We start from the raw sequence: 19,132 nt of genomic DNA on the forward strand, positions 1-19,132 counted from the left end.
CGTGAGGATGGGGAAAAATTTGTCTCGGTGGTCATTCTCTATTTAGGGACTTATGTGTTAGGTTAGGTTATATTCATTTGACTTGATATACTGCCCTTCAATTTTCTTTATTAAAGTTGTGCTGCACTTTTGCAGATACTGCCAAAACGGACACAAGGTAACTGCAAATTGTGTTGACTGTTAGGGGCATTCCGAGAACTATGCTGTGCACTTAACGAAGAGAAAATTTCATTCATGTGTATTAACTGCATGACAAATAAAAGGTAGGTAGGAGACCGTGGTTGTGTTTTCTGCTCTATTAACAGTTAATGAGGTGTAATGACCATTCCATACACCCTTCTGTGTTGGCTGTTTAATATAAGAATTGCCAATTAGCTATTAAGGTGCTAGCATGCATAGTGTGACCATGTGGCTCCTGAAAAAAGGGGACGGATTGAGACATCCGGGTTTTACTTCCATTGAAAGCAACCAAGATGTCTCAATCTGTTCTCCTTACTTCCATTGCTTTCAATGGAAGTAAAACCCGGATGTCTCAATCCGTCCCCTTTTTTCTGGAGCCACATGGTCACACTAAGCATGCAGTAAGTCCCACATTAAATAGCTACCACAGTTTAGTAAATAGACCCCTTTCTTCACAAAACACATACGGCAAATATAATGGCCAGGGCTAACAAAAATAAAAGGAGACCCACACTTTTAATGGCTTCATAAGATATATCTTCCCCTTATATCTTTAAATTTATTAGAGTTGTAATGTCAAGGAAGGATGAAAAAAAGAGTCCAAAGTCCTTGCCAACATTGGAAAGGTTTTAAGAGGGACACATAGCAGAAATGCACTGGAGAAGATGGACTTTCTACAGCTAAGACCAAATAAGAGGGATTACTCTAAATATGGACAGCAGACAGATATGACCATTTCTATCTGTGGAGATGGGTTCAAGTAAAGAAGGGACTGAAGTGCAATCATTGCATACTAGTACTCCCACATGGTTTGTAGATCCCAGGAATGTGCATTGATTCGTAGTGCATTTTGATCATTAGCACCCCTTAAAAAAAACTGTGCGTTAAAATCAATTTAATAACCTATAATTTAATGGGCAGAGTTGAAGAATAGCCTTGTGGTTAGAGCAGCAGGCTGAGAACCAGTGAATCCCAGTTCAAATCCTACCACTTTCCTTGTGATCTTGGGCAAATCATTTAACCCTCCACTGTCCCAGGTACAAATTCAATTTGTGCGTCTCTAGGGACAGGGAAATAGCTAGTGTGCCTGAAAGTAACTTATCTTGAGCTACTGCTGAAAAAGGTATGAGATAAATCCTAATGTGAGTAAATAGTTTGTGTGTGAGAACATTTTTATTAAACTAAATGCATGAAACATACTGAAAAAAAAAAAGTTCAAAAATGATCCCTAGTAGATTCTGGTGAGCAGACTTCTTGTGGAGCAGAGGGACAACAGGCCATGAAAGATACACAATAAAAGAATCCCGCTACATAAACAGAGCACAGCTGAAAATTCACAAGTAGGGGAAGTACACATTTAGGGCCAGATTCTGTAAATGGTGCCAAAATGATGTACTAAGCTAGTATTCTGCAGAGTGTCTGCATGGAACAACCTTAAATACTAGCTTAGCAGTGGCGTAGCTATGGGTGGGCCTGGGTGGGCATAAGCGCACCCTGTTTTGGTTCAGGCCTACCCTGCAGCAGCACCACACTGCCCTCCTCCCTTTTTCCTCCACAATGTCCTGGCATCTGCCCTCCTATCTCTCAACCCCGTCCCTCCCCCGTATACCTTTTATACATTCCCAGCACCTGCAGGGATTTGTTTTTGCTGCTGGTACTGGCCCCCGAAGGCTCCCCTCTGCCACATTCTGCCCTTGCTGTTTCCTGTCTAGTAGGACGCAGCAGAGGGAAGACTTCAGGGGCTGGCGCCAGCAGCAAAAATTAACCCCTATATGTGCTTGGGACACATGAAATGTATACCAGAGAGGGATGGGGTTGAGAGATAGGAGGGCAGATGCCGGGACGCCCTAGAGGAGAGAGGGGAAAGATATCAGATGGGTGTTAAAAGAAAAACTGATTTTTTTTAATCTCTCAGTGGGGGAGGGGGGGAGGGAAGGGGGTGGTGGTGGAGGGGTGGAAGGACCCTTTCAAGTTAATTGTGGGCCCATCCAAAATACTGGGTCTGGCTACACCACTGATTGCCATCATCTCATTAGCTAATTAATTTGCATGTGGATCTGCAATCTGTACCTACAAGTGTGCACTCAACTTTGGGTGACTTATAGAAGTCCCTTTGAATTTCCAACTTTATACTGTACGCTAAGGAGATACGCACAGTATTATTAACAATCCTTGTACTAACCTGTGCAGGTCATCTTCTTTACCATCTATGAAATTAATAGTGTATTTAACTGTCCGTGCCATTAAGATTCTTGTGTCAAATGTGTCCTGAGGGAAAGAAATGGATATCATCATGTTCCATTTATGTGCAGATAAACACCAGCCGTCTCAGTCAGTAACTGCTGTTACCCTGCTTTTCATGTCAGCAGCCATTTCACGGGGCAACTTTTGAACAGTGCACCTACATGTATATGCATAAATATTCACCTAGGGTCAGATTCTGTATAGGGTGCCTACATTAGGCACTGCTAGACACCTTAATCGAGGATGCCTAAAGACGCCTAACTTTGGAATCCACACTCAACTATTTTTTAAATTGGCTTAATTGGCATGGTAATTGGCCGCACCAGTTTTTGCTAATCAAAAAAAAAAAAAGTAAAATATCAAATGAAGAATTTGGCGCTGAACCCTTAGGATGCCTAGTGATGCCTAACTTGAGGTGCCCTCCAAGATCTAATGACACCTACCTGAAAAGTAGATTTGTTTAGGGGCAGAGAATAGGTGTAGTTGACTTAGGCATCGCTAGGCATCCGAGTTAGGTGTCGGTAAATTAGACCAAGTAAAACCTGGCCTAATATACTGGAACCTACTTCTAAGATGCCTAAGGATGCCTAGCCACTGCTAGGAGGGATTCTATAATGGAAGATTAGATTTTTACCTTTGATAATCTTCTTTCTGTTAGTCCCTGTAGGATTCCATAATCTAGGTGTTCAATCCCTTCCCGCAATCCGGGAGTTGCAGAACTCCAAACATTTTTCTGAGCATGTGCCCCTCCTACCTTAGAGAGAGAATTAGAGCCCCCTACAGTTCAGTCCCCAAACCAAGCAGCTATACTGGAACCAATCCAGGACAAAATAAGGGGACACAGGGGAACTTCCCCGGGAACATAAACAATTTCTGCTATGGTCTGCTCTGCAAAATACAGAAATAAGTAATAAACAGGCAAAATGCAACACAGAAAAACATTGAAGAATGGAGAACTAACCCGCTGTGTGCAACGAGCACCGACATGAAAACAGCCATCAGTAATTTGCATACTCACAGAAGAGCGAACTCCTCACAGGATCCGTCAACTTGCTAGATGATCCTGAAGCCTGTAAGGCTAAGAATAGTACAGAACACAGCAGTTCGCTTGATTTTTGGCCTTAAAAAATATGATCCCCTGAGCCCTTACTACTTAAAGCTCCATTGGTTGCCATTAGAGGCCAGAATTCTGTTCAAATTTGGTTGTATTTGTTTTAAAGTCTTATTTGGACTGACCCCAACCTACCTCTCTTCCCACTTTGAATTCTATAATTCAAACAAGAATACACAAAGATCCTGCTGGTTTATGTTCCCTTCAGTAAAAGCATAAGAGATTCTTAGGAAAAACCTTGGCATTTCAGGCTAGTGCAATGAATTCATATTGGAATGTTCTTATTCCCCAAACTCAATCTTATTATCTATTCCAAAAAATTCTTAAAACTTATTTGTTTGAAAAATATTTGACTTAATTGCATTTTTCTATCTTTTCAGAAACATCTGATACTTATGATTACTATTTATTGTATGTTCAGCCTTTTCTCACTTTGAAACGCCTTTGAGAAATATTTTGATTCAATTGCAATTTGTATTTTTCTGAGAAATACTTGATATTTGTATTGTAATTCACTGTATGTTCAACTTTTCTCTTATTTTAAACCGCCTTGAACTGATGGTTTGGCTGTATACAAGAATAAATTATTATTATTAACAGAAAGAAGATTATTGAAGGTAAAAATCGAATCTTCCATTCTTTTACATCCCTTCTGGATTCCATAATCTAGGTGACATACTAAAGCAATGGCAGCGTCTAGGGAGGGACAGAAGAGCCTGCCATCACATCCACTTGGTAAAACCGGGTAAAGGTATGAAGAGAGGACCAAGTTGCTGCCCTGCAAATTTCATCTGGATGAATCGTTCGAGACTCTGCCCACAACGCAGTGTCACTTCTAGTTGAGTGGGCCTTGAGAGAAACCAGCGGTGCTTTCTTCTTTTTTTTTGTGAGGCGTAGCCACTGCACAGAAACCTGAGGATGCCTGGAATTGGAACCGTGGAAATGTGGGCATAGCCCTTGGAACATTTTTAGGAGGAAAAAACCTGAGTATCCCTGATGATACCTGTGGGAGGAATGAAGAAAATTACGATCCACTTCCGACGTCCAATGAAATTGGTTAACAGGGAGCAACGTAGAGCGGCGTTCACAACACCTGAGTAGAGGACATCCAAACCTATACCCAACAAGAATCTGGCCCTAAAAAAGGTCGCCGCTGAAGGTGATCTTCGAGGTAGCGTCCTCATCCAAAGACGAATCCAATGAGTTCAGCGCTCAGAGGCTGCATCAGCAGAGAATGTACTAAGAACTCGAATGCACCAGTGGAGAACAGGCATGCACCTTCACAGAGGATGCATTGCACAAGCCGGAATGACAAACACGCACCATATAGGAAGTGGCCACCGCCACTCGGCAACCTGAGGATGCTGGAAAAGTATAGTTTGTAATATAACATTCACCCTGTGATCCTTAAAGTCTTGAAACCTCATTCCCCCATCACTGGGGTGGGGGGTTGCTTGCTGAAAAACCTGCGTCACAGTGGAATCTACCTCAGGTTGTTCAGGCCTGCCAAAAATCAGGATTCAGGAGATAAAGCGTAGACATAGCTTTAGCAGATCTGAAAAAGCTTTCCAGGGATCACAGTGTTCTGAAATCAGCCATAAAGAAGCGGACAGAAGCTCGCTGAAAATGTGAAGAAGGAACAGTACCTCCAAATCCAGATGCTCAGGGCGGTTGAGGAGACCAGTTTCAGCAAAAGCATCAGCCGGATCCAAATTAAATACATTGGTAATAGACAGAAGCATCATAAAATCTGCATGGTAACTACTGCAATCAAGGTCTGGCATGACCAGACAAGACAGCTCCTGAACAGGAAGCTTTGCCACAGTGACATTGCTGAAGGGCTAGAAGGAAAAGTGTGCCTTTTTGCAGATGATACCAAGATTTGTAACAGAGTAGACACCGAAGAGGGAGTGGAAAATATGAAAAAGGATCTGCAAAAGTTAGAGGAATGGTCTAATGCCTGGCAACTAAAATTCAATGCAAAGAAATGCAGAGTAATGCATTTGGGGATTAATAATAGGAAGGAACCGTATATGCTGGGAGGAGAGCAGCTGATATGCACGGACGGAGAGAGGGACCTTGGGGTGATAGTGTCCGAAGATCTAAAGGCGAAAAAACAGTGTGATAAGGCAGTGGCTGCTGCCAGAAGGATTCTGGGCTGTATAAAGAGAGGCGTAGTCAGTAGAAGGAAGAAGGTGTTGATGCCCCTGTACAGGTCATTGGTGAGGCCCCACTTGGAGTATTGTGTTCAGTTTTGGAGACCGTATCTGGCGAAAGACATAAGAAGACTTGAGGCGGTCCAGAGGAGGGCGACGAAAATGATAGGAGGCTTGCGCCAGAAGACGTATGAGGAGAGACTGGAAGACCTGAATATGTATACCCTAGAGGAAAGGAGAGACAGGGGAGATATGATTCAGACGTTCAAATACTTAAAGGGTATTAACGTAAAACAAAATCTTTTCCAGAGAAAGGAAAATGGTAAAACCAGAGGACATAATTTGAGGTTGAGGGGTGGTAGATTCAGGGGCAATGTTAGGAAATTCTACTTTACGGAGAGGGTGGTGGATGCCTGGAATGCGCTCCCGAGAGAGGTGGTGGAGAGTAAAACTGTGACTGAGTTCAAAGAAGCGTGGGATGAACACAGAAGATTTAGAATCAGAAAATAATATTAAATATTGAACTAGGCCAGTTACTGGGCAGACTTGCACGGTCTGTGTCTGTATATGGCCGTTTGGTGGAGGATGGGCTGGGGAGGGCTTCAATGGCTGGGAGGGTGTAGATGGGCTGGAGTAAGTCTTAACAGAGATTTTGGCAGTTGGAACTCAAGCACAGTACCGGGTAAAGCTTTGGATTCTCGCCCAGAAATAGCTAAGAAGAAAAAAAAAAAAAAAAAATTTAAATTGAATCAGGTTGGGCAGACTGGATGGACCATTCGGGTCTTTATCTGCCGTCATCTACTATGTTACTATGTTACTATGTTACTATGTTACTATGTTACACAGACACCATAGTCTGAAAAAGCCCCCAACATGTCCGCCAGCTGCGCCAAACAAGCGGGTTCTGAGGATACACCTTTCAGAGGAGCCAAATAAAAGCCAGTGAAAAGGCCTTCTCCGCAACCAGGGCAGGGCTCTGCTGAGATACATGCATCGCATCAAAATAGTCCCCAGACTCAGAACACAGGCGTACTGCACCAGACTCCAGAACAGCCCCTAGGAGAGATTTTCTTCAGAAGGCTTGGACCCAAGCTGGCTCCCCTGCCCATGAGAACACGGAGGATGTGAAGTCTGCAGCTCCCACCCCCACCCCCGGCGCACTAAGGCACGCGGTACAAAATCACTGATCTGGTGCCCATCTGGCGCAATCAATGTCCACATCCAATAGACTATGAGCTGGGGAGTCCATTCCAATCGTTTACGAGTCAAATTGAATGTTTTTTGAGGCAGAAATAAAAGTTAGAAAAAAAGATCGATTCTAAAATCCAAAATGGCCACCATCTTAAATTTGTGCCCAAAACGGCAAAAATAAACAAAAAATGAAAATAAAAAATAGTGAATTGGAGTCTGGGGAGGAGGGGAACCTGAACTCTACCTACAGATGAAAAACGAAGTTTAAATCGATCCACAAGTTTAGGATTACCAGATTTTTCAGAATGAAAATCTGGACCCATGGCCCTGCCCTCAAGCCCACCAAGTTCTGCCTGGCCCTGCCCCATTCTGCCTGAGTCACGCCCCATTCCATGCCAGCCCCGCCCCCAACCCCACCTCTCAGCCTGTTCGCTTGTCGGGAGGGCTGGTGTGACGCAATGACGTTACCATGTTGGATCTGTGCATGTGCAGATGCCATCCCGATGTCACTGTTAGCTGGAAGCTTTTCAAAACCTGGACAAAGTGCCGGGTTTTGAAAAGCCATCTGGACCCCCTGGACATGTCCTCGAAAAGGAGGACATATCCAGGGAAATCCAGATGTCTGGTAACCCTACCCAAGCCACCCCTGAAGTTCCCATAGGAAATAATGAAGGTACTCACAGTCTTTGTAGTTCCTTTGCCTGTCAGTGTTTTTAAAGCAGTTGAGTGGAGAAAAAGGACATTCTGCTTCTGAAACAGCTTCAAATGCACAGAATTGAAGATCTTCTCACTGCCAGCTGCCCAAAGACTTGACTACAACCTCCACCCCCAATGGATTCTCTGTCATGTAGTTGGAGACGTGAAAGGCAGCCTGTGCCTTGAAACCTGGATGGATTTCCATCCAGACGCACGCAGCCTGTGCTAGAAACCTTTGACAGAGTCACTGGCCAGCAGACTCCCATTGGAAGAGACTCCGGGTACTGGAAGAAGGTGGCACACAGTAGGCTGGCTTCACAGATCCACCAGAGTTTCTCTGTGAAGCTGCAGTCCGGCACAGCAGGACAGCATCCTTTTCTATGACAGGGGACCACTGGGGAGGAGTCTCAAGGCACTGAAGCCACCAAAAAACAAACTTTAAGTGAACTTTAAGAGAAAAAATTATAAACAGAAGCAGAGCAACTGCAAAAGACTTCTGCACGGACTGCTTGCAGAAGTTGTAACTGAGATTGTTTATTAACTCTCAGGCTAAGAGGGTGGAGCATGTGTTCAGAAAAGATGTGGATTTCTGCAACACCCAGACTGCGGGTTGGGATTGAACACCTAACGTATGAAATCCATAAGGGACGTAACAGAATTGAGGTTTGGGGGAGATGGGAGACCTGAACCCTACCCTCAAAAACTCTGAAAAATGAGTTTTACAGAGTTCCACAGACCACCCCCAAAGCTCCTATAGGAAATAATGAAAGTGCCTGTGAAGTGCCTGCCTGTCAGCTCTGTAAACTGCAGCTGAATGGAGGAAAGGGATTTTCTGCCTCAGAAACTGCTCCAAATGACCAAACTTGAAGATCTTTGAACTGCCAGTTGGATGGACTCCAACTGTAACCTCCGTCCCATGAAAACTTTCCATGTGACCAGAGGTGGAAAACGCAGCTTATGCCCTGAAACCCAGAGGGACCTTTACTCAGGACACATGCAGTCTGTGCTTAAAACCCTGACAGGGTCAGAGGGCAAGTGAGCTCCCAGGGGAATGGACCCCAAGTCTGAAAAGGGTGGCACACAGTAGGCTGGCTCCACAGGTCCACCAAAGTTTCTCTTTGAAGCAGCAGTCTATCTCTGTGGGACTACGTCTTTTCCTCTGGCAGAGGACACTGCACGGGGTCTCGCGGCAGTGAAGCCACCGAGAAAAATGAACTTTAAGTGAAAAAATAAGAAAAAGATGCAGATCAGATCAGATCAAAAGATTTCTGCATGGATTGCTGGCAGAAATTGAAAACTGTAGGGGGCTCTAACACTCTCTCTAAGGTAGGAGGAGCACATGCTCAGAAAAATGTTTAGATTTCTGCAACTCCTGGATTGCGGGAAGGGATTGGACACCTAGAATATGGAATCCAGAAGGGATGTAACAGAAGTGATACCTAGCGATTGACTGACAACCATGCCTAGCAGCACCTACAATGTAGGTGAACTTAGGTGCTGTTTATAGAATCTGGTCCCTACTGTTTGCATAGATACTTTTTCTGGGAAAATATATGTGCATACTTCAGGAAATGAACACATGTAAGTGCACTCTCCATCCCCAACCCACCTTATGATATGTGTTCAAAATTACAGTATGCATGTATAGATCTGTACTTGCATATGTGGTGGGCAATTTTCAAAAATACTTGATGGGAACAGCAGAACCAACATGAAAAACCAAAACATAACTGATGTTAAGGCATGTGCACCAGTGATTCCCGATTTTGTTTCCTTTTTATGTCTTTCAAAAAAACCTCTATTTACATTTATCTCACCCCTTGGAGAAAAGAGACCTCAGTCTTAAGTGGAAGCTCTGTTGAACAGCTTTCCAAACTGCCATAAGCACAATCATCAGTCAAAAAACATCCATAATCGGGGAACACTGGAGTTGCACTTAAGAAAAAAATTGCATCAAACACTGATGTCCTAAATATGGTCCACTTATCTAGTGGCGTAGGAGGCACCGTAAATGAATATGAAATGGTAGACTGAAAGGAGATAGTCTCATCACACCCTTCCAGATAAACCAAAAATCAATCTAATTCTTCTTTACCTCCAGACCATATAAGCAATACATCATCAATAAAGCATTTCCAAGTCACTATATGTTTACTAAAGCTTGAACCATGAACATATAATTGTTTAAATCATGCCATATACAGGTACGCTATTGAGGGCACCACAGCTGCCCCCTTAGCAACTCCCTTTATTTGTAAATAGAAATGATCTTCAAACCCAAAATAATTGCTTCCAATAATCAGATCACATACATCACCGAAAAAAACTTTAAGCTGTTCCGATACCTGTAACTTTAGCACCATTGCTCTAATTAAGTCAACAGCCTGCTGTTGCAGAATATTTGTATAAAGTTGTAAGTAATGGATTTTCTTTGTATATTGTGATACACAGTATGTTCCTGTTAGCTATGTCCTCCAGAAGCATACACACAGCAGCCTGATCACTTATTCCTTTTCTGAGTTTAAAATAATCTTTTAGTTTCAGGATGTGTGGAAACCATTGACAAAGTATTGTAAAGATTAATTTGAATTTGTTTCCCTTATATTTATCAACTTAAGGTATAGGGAGGGGGGGAAGTTTATTATTATATGTTTTATATGATAATGGAATATATGGGAGGGAGGGATGGGAAAGGGGAAGGGATAAGAATTTATGAAATATATCAATGATTGTTTGTAAGTGATGTATTTATTGTTAATATGAATGAAAAAAAAATAAAAAAAAATTAAGCAGGCACATTTACCAGCAGCTACCACCAGAGGGAGCAGGCACACAACACTGACCTCACCTCTCAGAGCATGTCCTGCCAGAACTTTTCTCTCTACACACGTGGAGGAAGGGACTAGCTTAGAGAGTTCCTTACACCTGATAGAGAGCAATGTGCCTGTAGGTAGATGGACAGGCAAGCTACACGTTTTGAGGAGAAAAAGGCTAGAGAGACGTAAATGAACAGGCTGGAGGGGCTGAGAGCTCTGGATGGGACAGAGTTGCCACAAGCCATGGAACTAGGTCTGCCTAAGCAGGTGCCTCTTGAGAAGGGAGCTCAGAGTGAGCAACTTATGGACATAGACCCAGCTGAAGAATCTGAGAATCACAAAATGCAGGTATGTTGCTCTACTAGAACCAACAAGCAGCCATGGGGAAGTGAAGAGCTTTTGCAAGCTGTTTTTGTTTTGTGCTAATTTTTTTTTTTTTTTTTTAAGGACTGTTAAGCTGGAAAACCCCCTTTTCAAAGACTATGGATTTACAGAGCTGTTTTATTTTCCCCATTCTGTGAGTGGGAATGGGGTATTTGCTGCCTGTTTGCAGCAGGCAGAGTGAAGAAACTGCGTTGCTGTAGTGGTGGGTTTAAATGTTACAACTTTTTCTATCCAGCAGTCACTCTTCACCAGCAGTTAAACTGCTCGAAACCAGTGTCCTAACACTGGAACGGGCTAGGCAAATTGCCATACAAGCCTGACTCAAATCAAGGAGGAATTGATTATTTTACTGTTGCATGTGAAACTGTTCAGGTTATGAGCTGCAGGCTCGCTGGAGCCTAGAACTGCCATAAAACTTTCCAAGGGAACTAACTGTTCCTGAGGGTTTTGGAGTTTAAACTGGGAAGTGTTTTTTGGTTGTTTATTTTTTTTCCCTGGCTGGGAAGTTTAAGCCAGGTGAGGCTGGACTGGGGATGCAGATATTATGTGTTCTGTATGTGCTGGGAGTTTTTGTTTGCTGATATCTGTCTGCCTGAAGAACAGGATTGTATTTTGAAGCATTCTGTCTCATAAATGGCTTGGTGAATAAGTGTCAATACTTTAAATTGTGCTTGAACGATTATCTCTTGAAGATAGGGTTACCAGACTCCTGGATTTACCCAGACATGTACTCTTTTTTAGAGGTGTTTGTCAGGGTATGGCTCCCCTCTGTTGAAATTTTCAGTCTTCAGACATGCTGGCAGCCTGTCCTGCAAAACTTTATTCTGCCTATGTGGGAACAGGAAGTCATTGCAGAATGAAGGCTTCCAGGGCAGGCTGTGGACAGCAGGCTCACCTCGCTGAGGCTGCTGGCTTGCTTGAAGATTGAAAATTCAGCAGAGTAGGTAGGGGGGTACAGGGAAGAGCCATGGATGGAAAGAGAGAGACCTGGATCCTGCTGGGGAAGGGTGAGTTGGGGGCGGGAGAGAGAGAAACACCCACCGGAGAGGGGGGGGGGGAGTTAGAAGCATCCATGGGGGGAGGGGTTGGAGGGGGTGGGAAGGAGTGAAATAGAGAGAAGCACCCTCAGGGAGGGGGGTTGGAGAAAAAGAGTACTAAAAGGGTACAGAGTGTGGGAAGGGGGACTAAGGAAATGGATGAAGGGTGGAGATGGGATGGGGTAGGAGCGAGACTGTTGGGAGGCAGGGGTGGGGCCAGGGGCAAAACGGGTGGGAGCGGGGCCATGTGTCCTTATTTTTGACTTCCCAAATATGGTAACTTTATCTGAAGCAGCTATTGGTGAAACAAAAGGCCTTTGTTGGGATTATGTTTCTAGGCATCATGGCTTGAATTAAATTGAAATTAAAAGTGTAGCAGTGGTACGGGAAGGAAAACAAGTTTCCATGCTCATTCATTCTTTTACCTTTATGGAGTTTGGTTTAGTGGCTAAATCAGTTGAGTCAGGAAGACTTGGGAAACTTAATAGCTTGAATCCTATTCCTTCACTAATTGACTGATCTTGGCAGACCATTTTATCTCCCTGCGCCTTTGTTTGCTCAGTCAGCAATGACTGAATACTGATAATAACATCCCTCTGTCTTCTCCCTCCCATCTAAGGCACCCAGGGACCATGTATGAATGAAAGCTGCAGTATAAATCAACATTATTACCACAATTGTGACTAGGATGATGATGCCAATCGTAATGGAGCTTTTAATAAGAACGGATCATTTACAAACGCTGACTCATTTTTAACAATAATTACAATCGTGCTGTGGAGACACAAATTCACAGTTCACTATTTATTTTAATTATAAATTAGTAAAATATGTATAATCTGCCATTTTTAGGCACATTTCATACACAAGTCTTAGCACCTTTTGTAGAGAGTTAGTCCATCCAAAATAGGTGCTTAAAGCATTGTCTGGGATGATACATGTATGAAAGTATGAACTATGAACATACTGTACTTTTTAAGAGGTATTTATGAATGTAGGCATTCCTTGGGGTGGGGGGGGGGGTGGGGTGGGAAGGTGTTGTAGAAGCTACAGCCAAGTCCCCTGTGAAAGGCAGTGTGTTCTTCTCAAGTCACTTCATTGACTCCCTATCCGTTTCTGCATACAGTTCAAACTCCTCTTACTGACCTTCAAGTGTATTCACTCTGCAACTCCTCTCTACAAAACCCTGAGTGGAGTAGAACGGGTACAAGTGGATCATTTTTTCACTCTGTCAAAAATGACAAAGACTAGGGGACACTCGAAGTTACAGGGAAATATTTTTAAACCAATAGGAGGAAAATTTTTTCACTCAGAGAATGCATTGCCAGAGGTTGAGGTAAGAGTGGATAGCGTAGCTGGTTTTAAGAAAGGTTTGGACAAGTTCCTGGAGGAAAAGTCCAAAGTTTGTTATTGAGAAAGACATGGGGGAAGCCACTGCTTGCCCTGGATCGGTAACATGGAATGTTGCTACTCCTTGAGTTTTGGCCAGGTACTAGTGACCTGGATTGGCCACCGTGAGAACAGGCTACTGGGCTTGATGGACCATTGGTTTGACCCAGTATGGCTATTCTTATGTTTTTATGTTCCTGTACTCCTCCATGTGAACACCGCTCATTGGTCAGTCTCTCTTAACTGTATCCTTCTCTTCTATGGCCAACTCCAGACACTGTCCCTTCTATTTTGTTGCACTGTATACCTGGAACAAACTATCTGGCTCAGTACACCAAGCTCCATCTCTGGCAGTATTCAAATCAGCAGCGGGACAATTATCCCTGGATATTCAGTGACATGGCCTACACATTGCCTGGCACAGCTTTAGCGATGATCACTTTTACCAACCCGATTCACAAAATGGCACACTGTGTGTTTTTCCCCTCGATTGTCCATTTTATGATCTGGCCATGAAAATTAGCTAAAACCCCATGCAAAGTAGCCAAACGATTGATGCACTAACATCACTTGGCTATGCAAAAAAAAAAAAAAAAAACCCCAAAACCCCAATAGGGGTTTTAGTGATTGGAAAATTGGTAACTTTGTTACAGACAGGTCTACCTGTTTGTTTGGTTTATTTTTTCTCATTTTCTTTCCAATGGCAGACATTTTGCATGTGTTACACACGCAAAATATCTGTCCCATTAAAAAAAAAAGAAAAAAGTCCCCCACCACCGATAACATTCCTTCCTGATGAACATGGCACCGGGAATCTCTACCATTAGAGAAAATTGGCAGGAGGAATGACCACTCCCTTCTGCCAACGGAGTCCCCCCCTGAACCATCCCTCCCCTTGGGAGGGGCCTTAGGCATCTGAGCCAATCAGGGCCCTCCCTCAGTACCCCATGTGATGCATAGGGAGGGGCCTAGGGTCCTGATTTGCTCAGATGTCAGACCTTATACCCCTCCCTGTGCATCACATGGGATACAGAGGAAGGATCCCAAGGCCTTGATTGGCTCAGACACCTAAGGCTCCTCCCAATGGGGCAAATCAGAGCCTTAGGCTTCTCCCCATGTATCACATGGTGCACAGGGAGGGGAAGAACCGTCATTTTCAATGGGCGGGTCTTGGAGCTGGAGGGACTTTGCTTCCCTCCGGCTCCCAAGATCTACCAAAGGTATGGGGGGGGAGGGGGAGGTTTGGGAGCATCCGGTGGCAGGAGGGAGTGGGCAACCCTCCTGCCTTTTTTTTTCCGGAGGGAGGGAGGATGGGAGGGAATGGTTCAGGGGGCTCTATTGACAGGAGGGTGTGGGCATTCCCCCTGCCATTTTCGCTGCTGCGGGGGGGGGGGGGGAATGCTGGTCATTGGGGAGGGCTTTTTCTCCCTTTTTTATGGGGCAGATATTGTGCGTGTGTAACACATGTACATCTGTCCACTAAAAAAAGAAAAAAAATATTTCCTGCCCCAAACAAATGAGTACTTGTGAAAGAATGAGAGTCACTAGAGACACTACTCCATAAATTTTTTTGCCTTTGCTATTAATCAATTTTTGTCCTGGCCCTTATGTATCTGGTTTCTCAATTTAATCTGGACAGTTCCATTAGATCCACACGCAGAACTCATTTGTTCTCCTTTCCATCGTTAAAGGATTCCACTACAAAAGATTCCTGGACAGAACTCTTGCCTCCCAGGCAAGTAAATGGAACAACTGGCTGTCTAACATCGTCAACCATTCCTCATCTTACCTCAATTTTAGAAAATCAATAAAAACAAATTTGTTTAAGCGATGGTAACCTATGAACCTAGTGTATCACTCCTCCCAACCTGTACCTGATTTTCGATGACTTTGCATTGTTACTTTCTTGGACTTTGTATTGTAACTACTTCGATGACTTTGCATTGTAACTACTTCGCTGATTGTCCAGCGCCTCTTGTTGTAAACCGACTTGAACTATCATGGCTTTGGTGGTATATAAAAATAAAATTATTATTATTATATATCAAAATAATATTTATTATGATATATGGAGTAGTGTCTCTAGTGACTCTCATTCTTTCACAAGTACTATTTTTACCTGATCATTGTGACGTACTTGATTGGATGCTTATACGCCAAACAAATGAGTGACAGGAGGCTGCTTTTGAGACTTCCCCTGCCTCAGCTGCTCGGGCTTCCCTTTGCTGGTATTGCATATATGAGAGTTGCTCTCACACCGATCAATCGGATAAGAGAGACGAAGATTATGACAAACCTCCGCGTGAATCATTTGCATGCAACCTTTTAGTTACACCGATCGCTCTTCCACAATCGGCCAACAGCGATCCAGTCGGTATTAGTGATTATGTTTAGTGCATCCAGGCCTATATTAGAGAGAACATAGCATATTATCTCTTTTCTTCTTTTTTTAAATTTCCCTTCCTGATGTTGCAAACTAGATGTATCTTCTTGGTTTGTACTGTAAAATTTAATTTAAAAAATTCGAGGAACAAAAAATTTGAAAAATGAGTATCTTGCAGTTTTAACTGCGCTAATTTAGTAGATTAAAAGGCTAAAGTCTAGCAGTACAAAATGCAGGTGCAAGTGATCATGCATTCCTTGTACGCAGAATAGGTTTCACAGAGGAAGCAGAAGCACCTTTTAGCTTTGACAATTGGAGCAAAGGTAGAAGGGTACCAATTATATGTGGCTTTCATTCCAGCGTAGCTAGTCTGAAAACTGCTCCCATAGCTTGCAAACTCAAAAACACAGATCCCTCAAACCTAAAAACAGATTTGGGGATTAAAAAAAAAAAATCATTGCTCCTTAATGGTCCTAATTTCTCTGCAATGTGTGTTCACTAATACCCAGGCAGGCATTTAGAAACACATTCATTACAGAGTTATAAATAATTTAGAATTAATTAGTGACTATATCCGTTCAGTTAAATTCATTTTGAGCAACTCATTGAAATGGAATGACTGCCACATTAATTTTTGTCTTAGCCTGGTTAGCATAAGATACTTCCCTCCTCCTCGTCTTATTTCTCCTCGTCTTATTTTCCTTTCAAGGACTTTCTTCAGGCTTTTCTTTCTGCCTTTTTTTTCTCAACTTTTCCAGTGGGGAACTAATGTAGCAACTGCATATTTGGAATATAATTAAAAAGGTGCACCAATGTAGAGAAAAGATCATATCAGATACCATATTCAAAATATTGGTCTCTTACCCGACAACCCTGCTCTGCTTGACTAGTTAAATTTGGTTCAGTCTTCTCTTTGGTAGGACGAAGTTTTTCTGTGGCTAAAGAGGTGAAGTTTGAGGAGTTCCAGGTGGCCTGGTACAAGCTTAGCTAGACAATGCTTTTCCTGTGAAAACTGATTTTATGAAAATTTCCAACCAATATGCTGATAAAATTATATGTGTAGTATATATCACTGTAGCCATATTAGGGGGATGTATTTCTGGGCTTGGGGTGATGTATGGACATGTGCACCTACTTTTGAATTTTCAAAAACTGCACATTATTTTACTCTGAAAAAGGACCCACTCAGAAAGGAGGTGCAGATTACATTACATTACATTAGTGATTTCTATTCCGCCATTACCTTGTTGTTCAAGGCGGATTACATATGAGTTGTCAGGACATTTAGGAGTACATTAGGAGTTGTCTGGACATTTTTGGTAGGTGCTAAAGGGTGAAGTGGATTGCAAATGGGGCTTGAGGTGAATCTTGCTGTGTTAGTTTGTCATTATGGAGTTTTTGAAGGTTTTGTAGTCTGCAGTCGAGATCAGTAAGTTGGAGAGTTGGTGGTCTAGTTTTGCTGCTTGGGTGGCTAGGAGGGCATCGTACTTTTTTTTTCGTTTGACATTTTTGATTGGAGGGTGCGTGGGTTCTCCTATGTCTGGGTGTTGTGGATGTGTGAAAGAGGGCTTTTCCATAGGAAAATTTCAAAATGAATATGCATGCATGTTTTCACTTTGAGCAGTGGTACAAAATAGAGAATGACACGGTGGCGGTTTACCCGCGGCCACCGCATTTTAGCCGCGGGTCACCCGCCGAAAACGGGGAAGAAAACTAGCAGTTGCTGCGGCGACGGGGACAAGGCCATTCACCGCCCGCGGGGCGGTGAATGGTTTTGTCCCCGCAGTGAGGCATGAAGGATCGCGCGGTCCCCGCAGCTCACACCCGCCTGCCCAATCGATTCTAGTGTTTAGCCAGCTCTCTCCCTTCTCCTCACCTTAGTTTGTAGATTTTCTTTTTCGGCGACCCGCACGCTATCAGAGAGCCGCTCACCCGCTGCTGCTCAGTTTCATCTTCTGCTCTGACGCAACCGGAAACAGGAAGTTGCAGCAGAGCAGAAGATTGAACACTGAGCAGCCGCGCGTGCAGGTCGCCGAAAAAGAAAACCTATAAACTAAGGTGAGGAGAAGGGAGAGAGCTGGCTAAACACTAGGATCGATTGGGCAGGCAGGTAGTGGCTGCGGGGACCGTGCGATCGCTAGTGTTCCCGGCTCAAATTGGAAGGAGGGAGTGAAAGGGAAAAGGATTCTGGGCCAAGGGGATGAAGTCGGAAAGAAAAACCCACAGCAGGAAAGAAAGGGAAGGACTGGCAGGTGAGCCAGATGCTAGAAGCAGCGGGGGGGGGGGGGGGGGAAAGGGGGGAAAAAAGAGGGAAAAAAGCTAGATGGGGTTGAAAAGAAGAGACACACTGGTATGGAAGAGGAAGATAGGGGAAATCTGGACACAGGAAGGTAACAGAAAGAGGGGAAATTATGTGCATGGGGCATAGGGACAGAGACATAAAGGGGACATGCCATGGGGATGGTATATGGACACAGGGGGGGCAATGACAGATACATAGGGGAGATATTAGAAATGGAGAAAATAGGAGCACAGAAGCGAGATGGTTTGTGGGGATGGGACAGGGACCGAGCTTGCAGGCTCCAGTGGCTTGCACAAATTACATTGTAACGTGCCATGAAAATAAGAGGAAGGAAGGTAGATAGGCCACGCGAGAGGAGCTGAAGGGTAGTAGAAAGGAACAGATGGTAAAGGAGGGAGGGAAGGGTGGTGGTGGAAAGGAAAAGAACAGACATTGAAGGAGGGTGGAGAGGAACAGACCCCCAAGGGAAATGTGGAAGACAGAGTGGGAAGAAGACAGATGCCAGACTATGCGGGAGCGGAGGGAAGAAGACCAATTGGGGGGGGGGGGTTAAGGGAGAGGCACAGTAACAGCAAATGGAAGACGCAGAGAGAAGACACACAGTGGATGGAAGGAATTCAATGAGAAGATGTGGAAAGCAGAAACCAGACAACAAAGGTAGAAAAAAAAATTATATTTATTTATTTATTTTTTGCTTTAGGATAAAATAGTATATTAGTTGTGTTGATAAAAATTTATAAACAAAGCCCTGCCAGCTGAACATCTCTTTCTCTAGTTCAGCAGCAGGAACTTTGATTTATAAGAAAGGAATAAGCTAAATATTACAGTACTAAGGCTTATAAGGATGCAGCGGGGACGATGACGGGGCGGTGAATGGGATGGCAGTGGCGGTGACGGGGCGGTGAAAGGGATGGCGGTGACGGTGACGGGGCGGTGAAGGGAACGGCGATGACGGGGCGGTGCAGAGGATGGTGGGCCGGTGACGGGGCGGTGACGGGGACAGATTTTTTCCCCGTGTCATTCTCTAGTACAAAATCTACAGTCAAAAATTACCTGTGGATTTTGTAGGTGTGTGGGCAATTTGAAAATTGTCTTCTTATGCACATAGTAGGCATTCCACTAACAAACATACTTTATGCCATCATTCTGGGCATACTGGTTCCCACATTTCTGTAGTATCACTGACTACTTGATATTCAAATTCAATGCATGCGGGTACCCTGTATTTGAAAATCAACTTGAA

At 43.7% G+C, this 19,132-nt stretch overlaps 1 protein-coding gene across 2 annotated transcripts in view; it reads right to left on the reverse strand.

Moving 5' to 3' along the window:
• Positions 1-19,132, reverse strand: part of LOC117350769 (histone-arginine methyltransferase CARM1-like) — a 242,543-nt gene that overhangs the window by 46,435 nt on the left and 176,976 nt on the right. For both annotated transcript variants that reach the window (XM_033925354.1, XM_033925363.1), the window contains exon 9: positions 2,363-2,448. In XM_033925354.1, the coding sequence (XP_033781245.1) occupies positions 2,363-2,448 (86 nt within the window). The remainder of the gene's footprint in view (positions 1-2,362; positions 2,449-19,132) is intronic.

This window comes from Geotrypetes seraphini, chromosome 1 (assembly GCF_902459505.1).
Source record: "Geotrypetes seraphini chromosome 1, aGeoSer1.1, whole genome shotgun sequence".
NCBI lineage: Eukaryota > Metazoa > Chordata > Amphibia > Gymnophiona > Dermophiidae > Geotrypetes > Geotrypetes seraphini.